The sequence below is a fragment of a genome, unplaced genomic scaffold (assembly GCF_019419815.1).
Source record: "Pyrus x bretschneideri cultivar Hongxiangsu unplaced genomic scaffold, Pyrus_bretschneideri_v1 Contig83, whole genome shotgun sequence".
Lineage (NCBI taxonomy): Eukaryota > Viridiplantae > Streptophyta > Magnoliopsida > Rosales > Rosaceae > Pyrus > Pyrus x bretschneideri.
In genome coordinates, this window is record NW_025999824.1 from 1338103 (window position 1) to 1355193 (window position 17091).

A 17091-nucleotide genomic window follows, 5' to 3' on the forward strand; every position below is an offset into this window, starting at 1 on the left:
ATTCCTATTAAAGGTTTCATTAACTTGAATTTGGTTTATAAACCTAAAAAATAGTGAGAATTCTAGATCTCTCTCAAAACGGTATTTGGTTTCTCTTGGCTTCATTGTTTTTTATTATCTTTTAAAGCATATTTCTATATTTATATGCTTTGGAGATTTTCTTCCTTTTTCTGCTTTTCAAAGGGAGTGATTGTTTGGGGTTGAATTCATGCTAGGGGTGTAGAGGATAATATGCTTTACCACTACAACCTGAAAATTTGAAATGTTATCAAACTTGTAAACTACATAAAGAAATATGCTGAAATATGAATTTATAAATTGTAATTGTTGAACCGGTCAAAATTACATACTGACGATAAGTGTTGATGTAGATCGATCAAATACTACAAAGGGATAACAATTGAAACTTGTAAATTTATTATTTCAGCCAATTTGCCAAATTAAAATTCACTTGTGATTATTTATTATTAGCAACATTTTTACAAACATTAGGAGAGAGGGATTGAATTTGGAATCTCGTTGTCGTCCATATTAGAAATGTAAATAGCAACGAAGAAGTAGATTTTTTTTTTAGGCCAAATGAAACTTCGTTAAGAACGTTCTAGAAGTTACATAAGATCTGCATGTCAAACGTGATTTTAGCATATTTTAATTAGAAAAAACCACATGGGAAATCCCTGTGGAACAAAGGTCATACATGCCGAAAGAAACACCACAACTACGCAATTATAATTCATAAGAAATAGAGGATTACAATTCTTCAACTACAAAGGATCCATATCCAACCAGCATAAAGATAGCACTTATGAGAACTAAATCTTGTTAGACTAAACCCTAGTTCCCTATCCAGAATTGGTTTCACAGTTAACTTAGGAAGGTTAGAGTTTTAATTATACTATTCCTTGTGGACCAAGTTAAGTGATATTCCCGAATTTAACTTAGTGCAATTAAGGGATTTCTTGTGAGCAAAGAAAGCCTCGCAGACTTTGATAATACAGTCATAGGCTATTAGGGTTTCTAGTATAGTCCGTACTTGAGTTCCTTGCTCATCCTGCAATAATCATAAACCCTAAACTCCCCAAACACTTCTCGTGATTAATTAGGTGCAGTAGTGGGGAGAAGATCTTGAGTTCTTTCTGTGCAGATTATCATCTCATTCATCATGTTGAGCTCTCGGCTTAGTGCACGGTTCCATTACAAGATAGTGTTTTCGGCATTCGACACCAATTTTCTCCGAGAATTGTAAAATGGAGGGAGAGAGCTGCACTTACATTGCAAAAAAGAAAACTTTTACAAAAAAATATGAAATTCTGTAGGGAAATGATAAGCACTTTTTTTTCTTTCTCTTCTTACATACTCTTGTTCAATCATGTTCGTTGTCTTTATTTGATTTATTTAATCTGATAATCAGAAATAAAGAAGAGCATGTGGGAGGCTAAAAAAAAAATAGTTGAAAAGCAGATCCTTTTGCGATATCTTTGTAATCCCTACATATCTGATATATTTGCAGATGATAATCCCAAAGAGTGGCTCCGGTAGCAAAAATTAACACATTTGCTCCGATGGAAAGCATTAATATAAATTTGGGTTCTCATATCTCTAGCAGATTTATGGATAGCCCATTACGCTAATTTGACCACACGTGACCACACCTTTTGAAGCGAAAGGGTGACGAGGTGAGTACCATGGTTGTGGGTATGTGGATGATATATATATATATATATATATATATATATATATATATATATATATATATATATAATAGTCACGGGAAATGACTTTGTTGAAAAAACAGCACTTTGAAGGAACGTTGTAGTATTTTCTTGAAAATCGAAGTGTGTTGTAAAATTTATGGGAATTGAATTCCAGATGATTTAGCTATAGTTTGGTACTAAGGTGATTCTAAAAAAAGTAGTTATAAAAAAAAGTTGGGAACTTTTTTATATTTGGTAAACATTCAGCTTCAGTTTTTTTTTTTACAGTTTTGGGTAAAAAAAGCCAAAAACACAAAGCTGCAAAACCCAGCTTTGAAAAACTAGTTTTTTTTTCAAATCTATTTTACATAAAAGTTTATCAAACACTATAATACTGTTTTTTTTTTCAAAAGCACTTTTACCAAAAAGTTTACCAAACACTTTGCTACTTTATTTCATAGCTACTTATTTTCAAAGCACAGCAGAAACAGTTTTTTTTTTCAAAACACAGCAATACCAATCTAGCCTTTAATCAAAAGTAAAAAAGTAAGGACTAAAAATAGTGGTATTGTCAGATTTTGTTATTGTTGGATGATATAGTTTTTAACATGCATTAATCTTCCTTGTAGACTTTTGCACGTAAATGACTATATAAAGAGCATGCACTGTATGATCAAACAACACATAAGATCAAGAGTGAAAACAATAATACATATACCCCTTCCCTCTCTTTACTTGCATTGTGTGATACACTTATGAAAATAAATAGTATGATACATTGCACCTATTCCACTTTTATCTCAAGCAAACGTTATCTCTCTTTCTCACTTTTACCTATTTATAACAAAGTGTCTATATTTCCACTAGATATATGTATATTTTTAATCTCAATGTAAATATGTCGTGGGGAGTATTTTTGCTCACCATCATAACTATAGTGTATACTTACTATACATCTAATCATGTGCCACATGTTCTTTACCTAACATTAGTTAACTTTCTTATTAAATGTTACATTTTCAATTTTGAAAAAAAATAGTAAAAATTAAGTAAAATAACACGTGATAGGTAACTAAGTGAATGGTGATGAGCAAACGTCATTTGTGCCAACCAACAATGATCAATACCAGCGTCCTGTTGGACGGTTGCAACTCTTTTGAAAAACCTCGTGTGAAGGACACAGAGAAATTTAGTTGGGGGTGACGCATTGCTTCAACCTTTCGAACAAATACATCATCCTTCACTTAAGTGTTTGTATCCCAAATATAAATATTACATACATGCCAAACTGCATATCTTAATCTCTTAATTAATTCATGAAATAAACAGATTATAAATGAAATAATACATATATTGATAATTCAATGGTCACTCAACATCGATTACACAAATAAAACATTTTTTAATGACAACGACAATGCCTTATTTTTTATATTTTTTATTTAGGTTGTACTATCCAGACACTTGTTTTTACCTTCCAACGAACGGAAATCAAGAGGTAAAAAAAAGTGTGGATAACAACACCCTTTTACTTTTTACCTTTTTCTGGTAAGTTACAAGGACAAATGTAGTTAGTTTTTTTGGTAAATACTAATACTGATAAGTTAGTTTTTCTGGTGTTCTTCTATAACTTTGTCCAGATATCTACTTCTCAAGTCTACAATTTCACATGACTTCCCTTGAATGAACCATAAAGAGGTTGTGACCTTCTGAAGCTGAATATGTCGTCTATTTTGACGCAGCAAGGTTGCACCGGTGAGTTTGTATGTGTAGCGTACTCCGATGAATGTGAGTTCCCGTACACTCGTACGCTTAACGACCTCTTTTGAGGAGCCCCAACTTTTATATGCTCATTGAAAAAATCTATCAATTCTTGCTGTGTAAGCTGCCTCAGTGCTGCAATCTGTTTCAAGTTTCAACAATTTATGTAAATTGTAATCATAGGCACATTTATCTCAGGCATTTTTCCAATTCAATTGTACTGAAAAGAGTAAAATGAATCGATCACCTCAAATTGTATAAGTATCTTAAAACATTGAATTCATACCTCAGACTCTTTCCTATCAAACTTGAGTGTCCCATCTGAAATCTCCCTCCAATAAAATCCAGCTTCTTCCCTTAAATTCTTGTGCTTCTCAAGCTTCATGTCGATCAATGCATTTACGTTGCTCTACGTAGAAAACAGTTCCAACAGTTATTTATCATAAAATCTATCCCTTCGATGCTCCGAATTCTCATCTAAGTTTTACGACTAGGCTCACAATCATATATGACATCCTACATTAAACATTTTTAATTTTTGGGTTCGCATTTTATGTAGAAGTGATCGAGCATTGATATTAAAAGTCGTCTACCATCTGTAAATGGGGATACGAATCATCGCAAGAAAGACTGATGGAAGGGTGAAGATGATATGGATGAAGATAATAAAAGGCAGACAGACCAATGCAAGGTAAAAATGGTATTGCCGGACATTTTAAGGAAGTCTAAATATTTTCCATACAGAACAGATTAAAGCTGCATAAAAGATGTAGTAAAACTAGAGGAACAGGAGTTAAGGATAAAGCCTAGTTGATCTCACCTTGAATTCGTCACTAGGCATGTCATAAAGTTTACTCTCGAACCCCTTGAGGAATTCCTCCACTCTCAAGTCAATATGTGCTGGATCCTGTTGAGATCAACATAACATACTGTGAAATAGAAGGACAAGGCAACAGGGCAACAATAATAGAAGCATGCTTATACCTTCGCAGTGGATTGTATAACAAACTGCACCCCACGGATACCAGAATCATTCCTCTGCAAGAGGACCGTGATGTAACCAAGTTGCTCAACAGATCTAAGCTGGTGAAAGGCAGGCTGCTTTGCAACAAGAGCGAACAGCTGAAGTTTCACATTCAGCATAAAGTCATCCTGATGAACCTACACATATTAACATAATTGTGTTTAAAAACCAATGTTTTAAAGGGTGAGGGCGGAGCCAAGGCGTTTCATGGATAGCCTCACCTAGGCGATAGCCTTGAGACGTGAGGTGATACCTCATGGTACGTATAATTATTATAATATGTAACATACACACACACACACACATGATATACATATATACACAAAATATAATCCTTTATTAAACAATCAAGCAAGCATGCCGAGCAATCAAATATTTGACTATTATTATTATTTCTCTAATTCATATCAATTAAGTCATAATAAACTATTAGAAACTAAGAAACATAAAAGTAGCATGAATTTTATAAAAACCCTGCCCAAAACAACGACGTTTTGGGTTTGGGCCCCTTTTTCTTTTTTCTTTTTTATTTTTTATTTTTTTTTCCCGAAAAAAAAAATTCAAATGCCCCAGGTCAGGGGCGTCTTCTTCGTAGCAACCCCAACACCACCACATCCCCCCCAACCCCCAAACCACCCACACCCCACAACCCCCCCTCCCCCGACCTCGCCCGCCCCATCAACCGCCAAGCTGAATCTTAAAACTAGTTTTTGAAACACTGTTGAAAACAAACACAAAACCTGTGCTGCAACTAAAAATTTACACATTTTAGAAGTTGTGCAGCTCTAATAATATTCAAATTTCCTGAAAATTATTTTCTGTACTGAGAAAAAATTGCTGGTTTAAAACATTTCTGTGGGAACTCTTACAAGGTTTTCTGAATTTTGAACAAGACCGTCTAAAATGAAATACTCCATCCAACAAAATCTAGTTTATTCCTTCTGTAAACAAATTTATGAACCTGGATATAGTGGACAAGGGCAGAATTCTCGTCACTTGGATTAAGTCCTTCCACAGAGTAGAAGTAGCTCTTGCCCTTTTCAAGTTTCACAACTCTATTAGTCAAATGCTGGGATGGAAATAAAGTTCGGGAAATATGATTTGAGCCCTTAAAGAAAACATCTTCAATATGCTGGATCATTGACTCAGCCTCGTTCTTTTCAAGGTTTCCTGCAAAAGCATATAACTAACGTTGAATAACAATACAAAAATGAAAACTAAAATCAAGATAACAAGATATATCCTGAATTGTTTGAAGGAAACAAAAAAGGTAACCAGCTGTATAACACTCCACGAAGGCCCTCGAGAGCATCCAAGGGACAAACTTAGCAAGATCTTCAACTTGAAGGTGAGGAAGAGCTTCAAGTTCTTCCGTCCATGGACAAGTATGATCCTGTAGAATTAATGCGGAGTAGTTCATAGCCTGCTCATAAGGCTGTTGAAATTTCAAGTTTTGGTACCCCTTTATGAGCATTTCCTGATACAGAAAAAGGAAAATAACACAAGTAAGAAGCGGTTAAGCCAATGCAAACATTCAAAGGAATGAGTTCAGCAAAGGCATGACAAAAATTAAAAAGGGAACTTTAACGAAAAGCTCCTGATACTGTTCACTTTAACGAAAAACCATATTTTTACACTAAAAAGTCAATCCTAGTACTATTCATTTTACTCTTTATTTTGTCCTTATCATTAAAACTCAAAGTTTTCAAGCCCTTTTCATTAGTTTTCCTAATAAAAAAAGCTACAATTATCAAGTCTCAGAGCAATAGAAAAATGCAAGAAGAAAGTGCTCCTGAGGAAAACAGACTAAATGATAAAAATCACAAATTAATTATGTTCGGTCATGAAGATTAACAATAATAATGATGACAATGATGATGACGACGACGACGACGATGATGAAATCTAGGTTTGTACCTACAAGTTAGAATGTTCATAATAAGTGTATTATTTTGGGCCACAGTGTGATTGTAAATTTTTTGCAAAAGAGAAAAAAAGATTGATTGATCATGCAACCCAAAACCAATTGAGCCCGGACACATAGAACATTCTACATTCTATAAACCAAGGTTTTGCAGTCCCATGTGAGATATACTCTCAACATGTCCCCTCACGTGTAGTGTGTTTGAGCCAAAAATGTGGATAATTTATATCAAGGAACATCGAAGCATGTGTGGCCATTGCGCCTGACACGGTGATTTCCTGTTTTTATGACATGATAGAACCAGAGCATCCCACCAACCAATAAAAATTGGACATGGAGGGAGAGGCCAAAGACATTATATTTCTTAAGGGCAAGACTACACATTCTCAATATGAGATATACACGGCAAAGATTCTCTATGCCAACTTAGAAAATCTCCATGATCATGACAAACTCTACTACAGGTTTAAGAGAGCAGGAGGGGAATCTTGGACATCCTAAAATAGCTAATACAGAGACTGTTCCAAAATTATTTCTGAAAATAAATAGGTAGATATGACCTGTCTCTTTTCAGAAATCTTGTTGGCGCTGCCGAAATTAAGATATGCAAAAATTATTAATCCAGTTACTCTTCTGCCGCTAATAGCTTATCAAAATGCTCATCTAGAACAATGTATTGAAACATTTAAAATATAACAGTTTTAGGTACAAGGAGCCTTAAGGTTACCTTGATGACTGCGAACCTATCAGCTTTCACTTTAAAGCTTGCAATCTTCTCAACTACAGTTTCCAGTAAAATTCTTAATTTGTGGTTATAGCCAACCAGAGTCACCTACACAAGAAAATAAAAGCTCATTTACAAAAACAAAATAACAATCCAAAGAACCGGCTAGGAAGTTTTACATAGTCGGACACAATACCTGAAACCCCCTATCTGTGTGGGTTATTCCGTAAAACAGTTCAGCAACCTGAGCATAGTAAGCTGACAAAAAAAAAAAAAAATTACATAAGCTCTGGTTCAAGAAAATAACACCTTTGTTGTAAGCGAAAAACAAAATAGGTCACCATCAATGGAAGAAAGTAGGAAGCTGTAAGTACGGAATTTTACCATATTCATTCAAGTAATCCATCAACAGCTGAGTAAACATATTAGTTAGGACTTCTGTTTCAGGGGATTCACTTGCGTGGGGACAAGTGAAATCAATCTTAACGTAAGCCTTAGGAGTAAAGAACATTGTATCAGGCTTGTACCAAAGTGTTGAACACGGCGACTTTCTTAACAGAACTGGACAATTGGCCTGAAAGAAAAGTAATCGCATCAGAAATTTTTTTAAAGTTGTACTAACTTAGAGAATTTACCATTCATCACACCTTCTCATGATTATTCTTAAGCGACAAGTCAGTGGGGATGAACACATTATGGGCTGGTAAGTGCAGATTCTCATTTGGGGAAGATACTATCCACTCCTGCAATCAAATGAAAAGGTTTAGGGATCAAAGTGGTTTCCTCATATTCCGTTAACAAGATTCATTACTTCTCTAAACTGATGAAATTAACAAAAAAAGCAACATACCTAACACATTCTTATCACCCCAAAAAAAGAAATAAAACTGCTTAGCGCTACTGTATTCATCAATATATATTATATAAAAAGAGATTTACACCAATGAAAAATTTTTGGGATCAAAGTGGTTTTCTCTTATCCCTTTAAAATATACATAAAATCTGCAAAATGATGAGATTAACAAAAAAAAGTGCCAAACCTTACGCATCCGTATCACTCCAATATAAACTCCAACTTCTTAATGCTATTTTGTTCAATATATATATTGATTTATGTAAGAATTCATAACCAACCTGAATCAGTGAGCCACTAATTTTCTCGACAGAATAAGCAGTTCCATACCATGGCTCAGTCATGTTAGTATGACCTTCAAATTTTTTGGATTCCCAGAAAATTCTGTACAAAAAAAAGACCATTACTCCATAAATTTATGAGGAAACTTATTTCAATCGACAAGAAGGATTTGCTTGGAAAATAGTTACATAACTCTATAGAATCCAACTTAGTGATACACTTACCTGACATTGTCTGGAGAAAGCTTGTTAAGCACCACTTGGATAGTGTCTGGACTGAAGTTACAAGGCAAGGATGATCTTACTAGCCAATCTCTTGGGGGATATCTCTGGATACGGATATAAAAATGTCATGTGAATAAGAAGCAAGTGAACATTAATTACCAAACTAGAATAGTTCCTCCTGTCCAGAACTTCTTCAGAAACCAAAGAACTTTAACAATGTAAAACAAAACACTACAATAGCAGGAAACAAGCAGTTCCCCCAGACGGTACAATTATTACCTTTTACAAACAAACAATACAATTATAGCACAGGGCCATTAAGAATTAACAAACTTAAAAGTAGTAGCTCCATAATCCACATGAAGATAGAAAAACTGGAAATTTTTATATTCATTTGATACCGATGTACACAAAGCTGCCCAGAATCTTGCTCTATCCCAAAAGAAAACCACCTTCTCAAATTTTCTGTAAAAATTTTCTCCCCCTTCTTTCCAACAAAACAACTTAGAAAATTTTCAACATACTACAATTCCACCATCAAAAGCACAATGTTCTCATTTGAATAAAGATGCATAATGGAAACAAAATATCAATCAATCTAAAAAAAAAGTTCAGGGACCAGAAATTAATTACAAACTACTCGAACACAAATTATAGAGGATACTACATTAAACACAATCCACTTCAGTATCCTTAAACAAAGCAAGACTAAACCAAGAGCCTAATACCTGCATATTTGTCGAAATGCTGACGACATAATTAATAGGCTGCATTTTGTCCTGATAATGAAACTTCGTCTCACAAACAGCAGAAAGCTACAATAATCACAATTCCTTTCAGAGTCCTTGAGAAAGAATCAGAGAGACAAATTCCATACCAAATCTGAACATCGAAATTAACAAAATTCTATAATTCATTCCTCAAATCAAACTGCAGCAGTGTTTAAACTGTTTAGAAATAAAGAAATCAAGAGAACATGGTGATGAATCATATATGTACACCCAGTTCAACCCCTGGAGTCCTTGAGATGACACCAAAAACTTGAAAAAATCACCCTTAGACTACTCTTTCTCTAACGATGAAAAACAAATGTGAAGGATTGCACAGCTCAGAATCAAGAAATAATATGAAACCATGACATATTAGCCATGTTATTGGTAACACTACGCACCAGTGATTCATACTGTGAAGGATACTACAGACGATCCTAGACACACAATGCAGAGGAAGGTATCATGCACCAGTAATTCATAAACTAGAATGCACACGCATACCTCATCAAAAATCCACTCGCAAACACCCGACTGCTGTAAGAGGGAAATGTATTTGAAAAGCAAACCTACTATGTCTTGCATGTGCTCTGCAAAATAATCAAAAGGATTATCACATTCTAGAAAACGACAAAACAAGTTAAAATAATGCCTCCTGACAAAAGAAAATGTTAGTAAGCATTTCAAGCTGTCTTAAAGATAAGTGAGAGACACTCATCCAAAATGAAATGAAGCCTAGAGGGAGGGGAGCAGAGGATGGGAGAAATAAGATTACCCAAAAATGGAAACACTAAAAAGTAAACTAACCATGACCCGCGTCCGTGAGATCCATATCTACTCTAAAGAAAGAAAAGACCAACGTTGAATCCGATTCCCCAGCAGACAAACCTGTTGCCCATCCTGCAATTTTTAGAACAAAAGAAAACTTGAAGTCAACCCAAGCATATTAACTTCATCCATCCTATAAGTGGGATAGAATTTAACCGCATCAAGGAATTTTCATCTTTACCCACTAAGTTGAGAATTCAACCATTTTTTTTTTGATAAAGAGATGATTATATTAAAGAGAAAAGAAACACAGAACACAGAAGGCTGGACAAGCAGACCACCCCAAACAACCAGAATAAAAACAGAAAAAGAAAAGTTAGCAGCATTCAAAATGCTCTAAAAGCTACAAAACACGATCAGAATTCATTCATGCTCTTAGCTTGGTCATCTAAATACATAACAGATCTAGTAACCAGATACGGAGTACGGTTCGAGTACGGAATTTGCTACTCTAGTAACCTATAGTAACATTTGCCAGAGAGTACGCAGAGACAATACGATTCGTTCTAAATTGGTTTGATAGTAAAAATATTTATAATTATACATTTTACAGTTATTATTTATTCTAAGCAATTATTTGTGTTTTATAGAAATGATTATTTGTACGCAATTATTTGTTTACAAATCAAAGACAATTATTTCACATAACTTTTTAATCAGAATAATATAAATATTCTCAAATTAATTTGGGAATGGGGAAATGCTATGGGGACCTGGACTCCTTACATGCCTCTTCTAAAAAATAATACTGCAGATGGGTCCTCCACTAACACAATTAAAAACTTAAAAATTACAATTAAGCTTAATATTTTCTCTCTTCCTCTCCCTCTTCGTCTTCCTCTGCCTGATGAAATCCAAAAGCAGTGCTTCCCAAAATTTCAGTTGTTTCACTCCTCTCCTCCCAAAATTTACAGGTGCGTTTTTCTTCCCAAAATTTACAGTTGCGTTTTTCTTTTCTGTAATCTGATTATAAATTATTAGAGATGGCTAGATTAACCAACGAATTCACCATCAAATCGCCCAAGTATCGGTATGTCCTTACCGATACGGAACTTGGACGCTATTTCACCGAATCCGGCAACTACTTTCCATATCTACGTAAATCAATTGCATGATAACCAAACATTATAAATAATACCCAAGTACGATGCCAACCTTCATAATTCAGATAAAAAAAAAATAAAAAAAAACAATTATGGAGTAAAATGATAAAGCATAGAGTGTGAAGTGTAGGATGATAAACAGGAACTGTGAACAGTAGCTGCCACCCTGCCTAATTATAAATCATCTAACACAAAGAGGTAGTCTATGAAAGGCACTGAAATGAAAATTATGAAAAAAGTTGGCCTCTATTCTCAAGAGTTCCAAGTACAAATACCATCTGCTCAAAAACTCATTATCTGAAGCATGTAACAGATAATCCAAAACTCACCCAAAGCTTTCAAGACGGCAAACAAAGACCCCTCTGCTTCGTGGCCAATGAGATGACTAAGATACCTACAGGGCCCTTCCTTGTAATGATGAATTTCTGGAGCTATTGGCCACACAAGTCTCAGCTTATGACCCTCTTTGATTGGAACAGTTTTGACAAGAATCTGAAATAAACGCACAAGAGAAACCCGAAAAGAATTATACATCTGAATATAGGACCTTTTAAAGGTTTTTTTTTTCCTTATCAGCAATTCTGTATGTCCTGAAAGCAAGTTCAACTCAGCATAAAAAGTTTAACAGAAGCATGTGTACCTGCAAATGTTCTGATGTGCAAGGCTCACCATCAAAATGAAGGCAGTTGCGGTCAATGTTTCTAATATCCTTAAACTTGTCCTCTACAGTGGCTTGAATTTTATCAAGGTTTTCTGAAATATCCATAGTGATAATTATTAACTTGACCACAGGGAAACTGAATCGGACCCTTGTATGTGAATGTAACTACAAACCTTTTCCATAAATGACAAGATGCATGACATTAGCAGAATAATATTGTTCATAGAACTTAATAAGCTCATCTCTGGTATCCAATCCTTTTGCTTTTGGACGGACCTCCAAAGTTTCCCAATTCCCTGAACAAGTAAGAAAAGTAGGTACCATAAGAGACATGGCAGACAGTCTGAATAGACAGTGGTATTCTTGTAAGAAAAGTCTGTATTTTCCATAGTCCCACAAAACAGGCAAACAGCCAAAAGAAACAATATTTATAGAGAAGGGTCATTTCTTCCCAAGTATTAGTGACTGTAGGCAGTCCAATAAGAGAACTGTTCAGGCACATAAACTCACAACTTTTTCACTTGTAAGATAATGACATTTGTGATATAGTTTACAATAATTTAATCATCCTATATTGCATTTACGAGTTTGATATTGAACTCAACAACAACACACAGCATGACTGAAATATTTCTTGGATACTTGAAAGCGATTGCTATATGTATCCAAGCATCACTAAGCAGCAAGAGCAATTCTAAACAAAGGTTGTGCCCACGTCAAATGTGTTGGACTGTTGCAATGCAGTGAAAAACTTGAAGCAAACCCACAAAAACAGATAGACAGAAACTGAACAAACAAATGGGGGTAAATTACAGAAGCATGTGAAGAGACTTCACCGATGCATAACCAGAGACTAAATCCTATCAGCTACAGAAAGCATATGCACATAAAAATGACCTGCTTCCTGTTTCATATGAACCTCGAGGCACATTTGGTTATAATCAACAGTTAATGCTGACCTGTACTAAATTTATGGTACGGATGGTCAGCCGCACTTAGATGTTTCTGGAGCTGTACAAAGACAAATCATGTAGAAAAAGGTTAGACACCTCTTGAAGGCATAAATGAATTATGAAATTCAGCAACAATTTGCCCAGATACACTGGAATAAAACTATGCATAACACATATGATACTAGGACCATAATACTATAATAGTTCAACTGTTCAAGAACTATTTCAAAGATATACTTTTCTTCAACGAAACTAACCGCAGCCTGAATGTCAGTGATAGTTTTCCAATATTAGTAATACTCAAAGTCTTGTAGTCATATAAAGACAGACTATGATCCAAAGGCGAGTCGTACCTGGTTCATTCTCCATGCATCAGACAACAGGTTTTTCTGATTCTCTGTACACCAGCCACACATTTGTCATTAACGGTCATTACAGTGAAAAATCAAGTATAAAAAAATATATCAAAACAAAGCCGCCAACCAGAATCAACAGCTTTGATCTCCCTCATTGTAGCTTCAGCTGACATCAATGGTTTAATAAAGAACTGAGCAAATCTGAACAACAAACCACATATCAACACTAGGTTCAACTCTTAGAATTGTAATGATGACGATAGCAGTTAACAGAAATAAAAGCATCAACCTGTCCAAACCCTCTTCAAAACCATCGGAATTGACGTCAAAATAATAGTTGGTGTGCTCAGAGTCTGTATAAGCATTTGTTCGCCCTCCATGCTGTGCATCAGAATATAAAACACATAGGGGTCGATAAGCAATCTTAGGACCCCTAATAAAAAAAAATATAGCGTACTCTTAAATAGAATATGTTAAACATTATTTTCATGATAATGTACTTCCATCATAGTACCACAAAAACATATAATACTAGAAATTTTGCCTCTCTCGTATTGGACAGTCCCTGAGAATGGATTGGCGAACAATGCACCGGAACAAAACATACCTTACAGAATTTGGATAGATAGAAGAAAGGAATAGGGGAGGAGCTAACTAGTCAATCAAAATCTCCAATCCGATTCATCAAACAACATTAACGAATGGTACAATATGGGAAACACCAATAGCACCTCAAAAAGCAATGACAATTGTGAAATCAAAAACATAAAAGTGATAAGAACACCTGTTAGAATTCCCGAATTCCCAAAGAAGAAGCAAGTTAGGAATTATCTTCAAGCTCGAAATAATTCTGAACAGTTATACAAGGCTTCTCCTTACAAAATGACACGTTTCTTAGTCGAGTCCTTGATATTTGCTTTTGTATCATTTTAACTTCCACTACTTTCCACAAAGTTTGACAATCAGAAACAGAAAGTGAAGGAGAATAGGAAACACAAAAATCCATTCCACTTTCTTTTTTTTTTTTTGATTGAGCACTCCTGCAGAAAGAAATTCAAAAATCCATGTGTAGCTATGAATTTTGGCAGAAAATACCTCGGTGATGTACTTCGAGTAACTATCCTCCAAAGGGTACTTTTCACTAGCATAAAACAGCATATGCTCTGCAACAAAACACATGCAGAATTCAGAAGGGAATGTCAAGAAACATCTTATTTTTCAACACCAATGCCATGAAAACTTATTAACAATAAGTCATGCAAATATGTAATAAACTCCTTCGGTGATCTATTCAACCATCCACAATTTTCATTTGACAATAAGAAATATCAAAAATCTATTCGATGCTAAAGAGACTGTCGTGTACCATGATTTTATTATCCACCGCTACCCCAAATGGCATCAGAATAAACCAGAGTGCCTTTTTTCAGAACTGAAGGGTGTTTTTTTTATTTTTTTTATTTTTTTTTATTTTTTTTTTCGGTCAGCCGTGTAACCGCCTTATAGATTAAAATAATTTAAAATATCGTCTTATCAAAAGAATTAAACAGGAATTAAAGTTACCAAGGAAATGGGCAAGGCCCTCCAGGCCATCAGGGTCGCTAAAAGCACCAACATTGACATCCATGGAAGCAGCACACTGAGAAAACATAATTTAAGCAAAAATTAATAAATTATATTAAAAAAAAAAAAAAAAAAAAAAACCAAAGATTATGAAATGTGAATATCAAGCGAATTGAATTGAGAAAGGGAAAATCAAAAGAAATATGCCTTGTCAGTATCAGGATCGCTGATGAGAAGGATTTCGAGGGAGTTGGGTAGGACAATCCTCCTGTACTCCCTCTTGTCCGTACGGGGTTTCACTATTTCCTCCACCTCTTCCTTCCCGACCGCCATTCTTAAATTGTCCTCGTCTTTCTCTCGAACCAAACAAGACGAAGCAAGAACACACCCGCTGCGACAGAAAAGACTTTCAGATTATGGTGAGTTGACTCTGTTTGGATAAAATAATGAAAATTGAAATCACGGGATTTATTTAAAAAGATTTATGAATTTTTTTGTTTGTTTAACTTAAAAAAAAAAAAAAAATTTAATACAGAATTTGTTATTTTTAAACTCTCAATCATAGAAATTGAGAAATGACGCATATTTACATGAAATTTAAACTTAGGAATTGGAGTCCCAATTCTAAGGGTTTTTTTCCACGTAGAAATTCTAAATTTCTATGTTTATAAATCCAAACAAAGAAATTAGTGCACGTCAATTTATAAATTTTGATTTTTATCTAAATTCTAAGTATATTTTCCTCATCCGAATATAATGTTAAGAAGTTGATTTTGATAAAACAGTAAATTCATATTGGGCTTTAAGTAAATTTTTTGTCCAAGGAGCTCGATGTATCGAGCCTCTTAAGTCAAGTTGTATGACAAATTAAGGCTTAAAGGCCCAATAACCTTAGGAGGCTAGCATTTTTTTTCATTAATCTTAAGATGTCTATATAATCTGATTTGGATGGTTGTCTATGTGGCATTTTGTTTAGTTTGACCAATTGTCTATGATGATGTTTTTTACTGAGCTGTGGTTTCGCACTCACCTCTTTATAGATCTAGTAGGTACCTAGGCCTGGCAATTTCTGACATGACCCGATAAACTGACCCGACACGACACGAAATTAACAGGTGTTTGAGTCGACACGATAACGAATCGGGTCTTATCGGGTAACCTGATAAGCACCTGTTAAGATAACGGGTTGGTTCGGGTATACACGTGGGTAACACGAAACACGATAAGCAGAATATTATTTTTATAATTTTATAACCCTAAAAAAATACTGTAATAATTATATACATTAATTTTACAATTTTATACCCCTAAAAATTATAATAAAAATATATATAAATAATTAACTATAAAATTTATAATAATTATAAATTTATAATAATTATATATACTATAATAATTATACCCCCAAAATATTAAGTCCATCTATAATAATTATATATATATATATATTAAATTTTATAAAAACTGTAATAATTATTAATTAATAATTTAATATGCATGATCATGCATTGCATATTTGCATGATTTTGCATCCATTGAAATTTGATGCGTCAGACTCAGATGTGATTTGTTTCCATTCAAATTTCAATAATCAATTTTTTGCCATTGCCATTTGCCAACTTTGCCGCCCTTTTTGAGGGAAAATGAAAATGTTAAGAAAAGTTGAAAATAAAACAAAAAAGTGAGGGAATTAGGGAAAGATGTTGAAGGAAAAAGTGAAAATGATAAGAAAAAGTTGAAAAGGTAACAAAAAAGAGAGGGAAAAATGAAAATTAATAGAAGTGGTGAGAAATTTTTTTTTTTTTAAGTTATTAACTATCGTTTTACGAAAAGTGAGGGAATTAGTCAATCTATCGTTTTACAAATTCTTCAAAACTAATTTCAACGATCCAAACCGTCAAAATTGTTTGTATATGCTTGGAGATCACTTCAGCAAAAAATCACAAAAAAAAAAAACATTTAGAGATCAAGTAACGGGACAAAGCTTTTCAACGGTTATAAACGAAAAATCACGATTTAACGGTTATTTTAACTCTGATTTTGATGATTTTTTATAACTACACTCATTGACCCTATATGAATACAATGAATGAATTCGATCTTCAATTTAAAATATTTACACAAGTGGATACCACAAAATCTTATGTTATACTTAATGAAAGTATAAATAAACTCTAAGTGTTAGTCAATCTATCGTTTTACGAATTCTCCAAAACTAATTTCAACGATCCAAACCGTCAAAATTGTTTGTATATACTTGGAGATCACTTCAGCAAAAAATCACAAAAAAAAAACATTCAGAGATCAAGTAACGGGACAAAGCTTTTCAACGGTTATAAACGAAAAATCACGATTTAACGGTTATTTTAAC

The 17091-nt window shown here is 34.1% G+C and overlaps 1 protein-coding gene across 2 annotated transcripts; it reads right to left on the bottom strand.

The window, feature by feature from the left end:
* Nucleotides 1-3003: 3003 nt before the first annotated feature.
* LOC103968020 (insulin-degrading enzyme-like 1, peroxisomal) lies at nucleotides 3004-15166 on the bottom strand. Of its 2 annotated transcripts, none has more exons than XM_048576044.1 (25): nucleotides 14928-15166; nucleotides 14721-14796; nucleotides 14253-14320; nucleotides 13447-13538; nucleotides 13285-13358; nucleotides 13155-13198; nucleotides 12808-12859; nucleotides 12022-12144; nucleotides 11828-11940; nucleotides 11517-11679; nucleotides 10064-10156; nucleotides 9761-9846; nucleotides 9215-9301; nucleotides 8487-8590; nucleotides 8262-8364; nucleotides 7780-7870; nucleotides 7512-7703; nucleotides 7324-7385; nucleotides 7131-7235; nucleotides 5755-5956; nucleotides 5441-5649; nucleotides 4440-4616; nucleotides 4276-4362; nucleotides 3742-3864; nucleotides 3004-3597 (listed from the first exon to the last, which is right to left on the bottom strand). In XM_048576044.1, the coding sequence occupies exons 1-25, from the start codon at nucleotides 15051-15053 to the stop codon at nucleotides 3352-3354; spliced, it is 2898 nt and encodes a 965-aa protein (XP_048432001.1). In that variant the 5' UTR covers nucleotides 15054-15166; the 3' UTR covers nucleotides 3004-3351. The 2 variants fall into 2 exon arrangements, with proteins under 2 accessions (XP_048432001.1, XP_009379625.2); XM_009381350.3 differs by having other exon boundaries at nucleotides 7512-7701; nucleotides 7775-7870.
* Nucleotides 15167-17091: the final 1925 nt, after the last annotated feature.

Bases quoted from the DNA above. Each gene is read 5' to 3' on its own strand.
- LOC103968020 (XM_009381350.3), bottom strand. From the start codon at position 15,053: ATGGCGGTCGGGAAGGAAGAGGTGGAGGAAATAGTGAAACCCCGTACG. The intron at 11,941-12,021 runs GTTTGTAGTTAC...TGGATATTTCAG, and splicing joins TCTTGTCATTTATGGAAAAG to AAAACCTTGATAAAATTCAA. The intron at 7,386-7,511 runs GTAAAATTCCGT...TTTTTTTGTCAG, and splicing joins GGATTACTTGAATGAATATG to CTTACTATGCTCAGGTTGCT.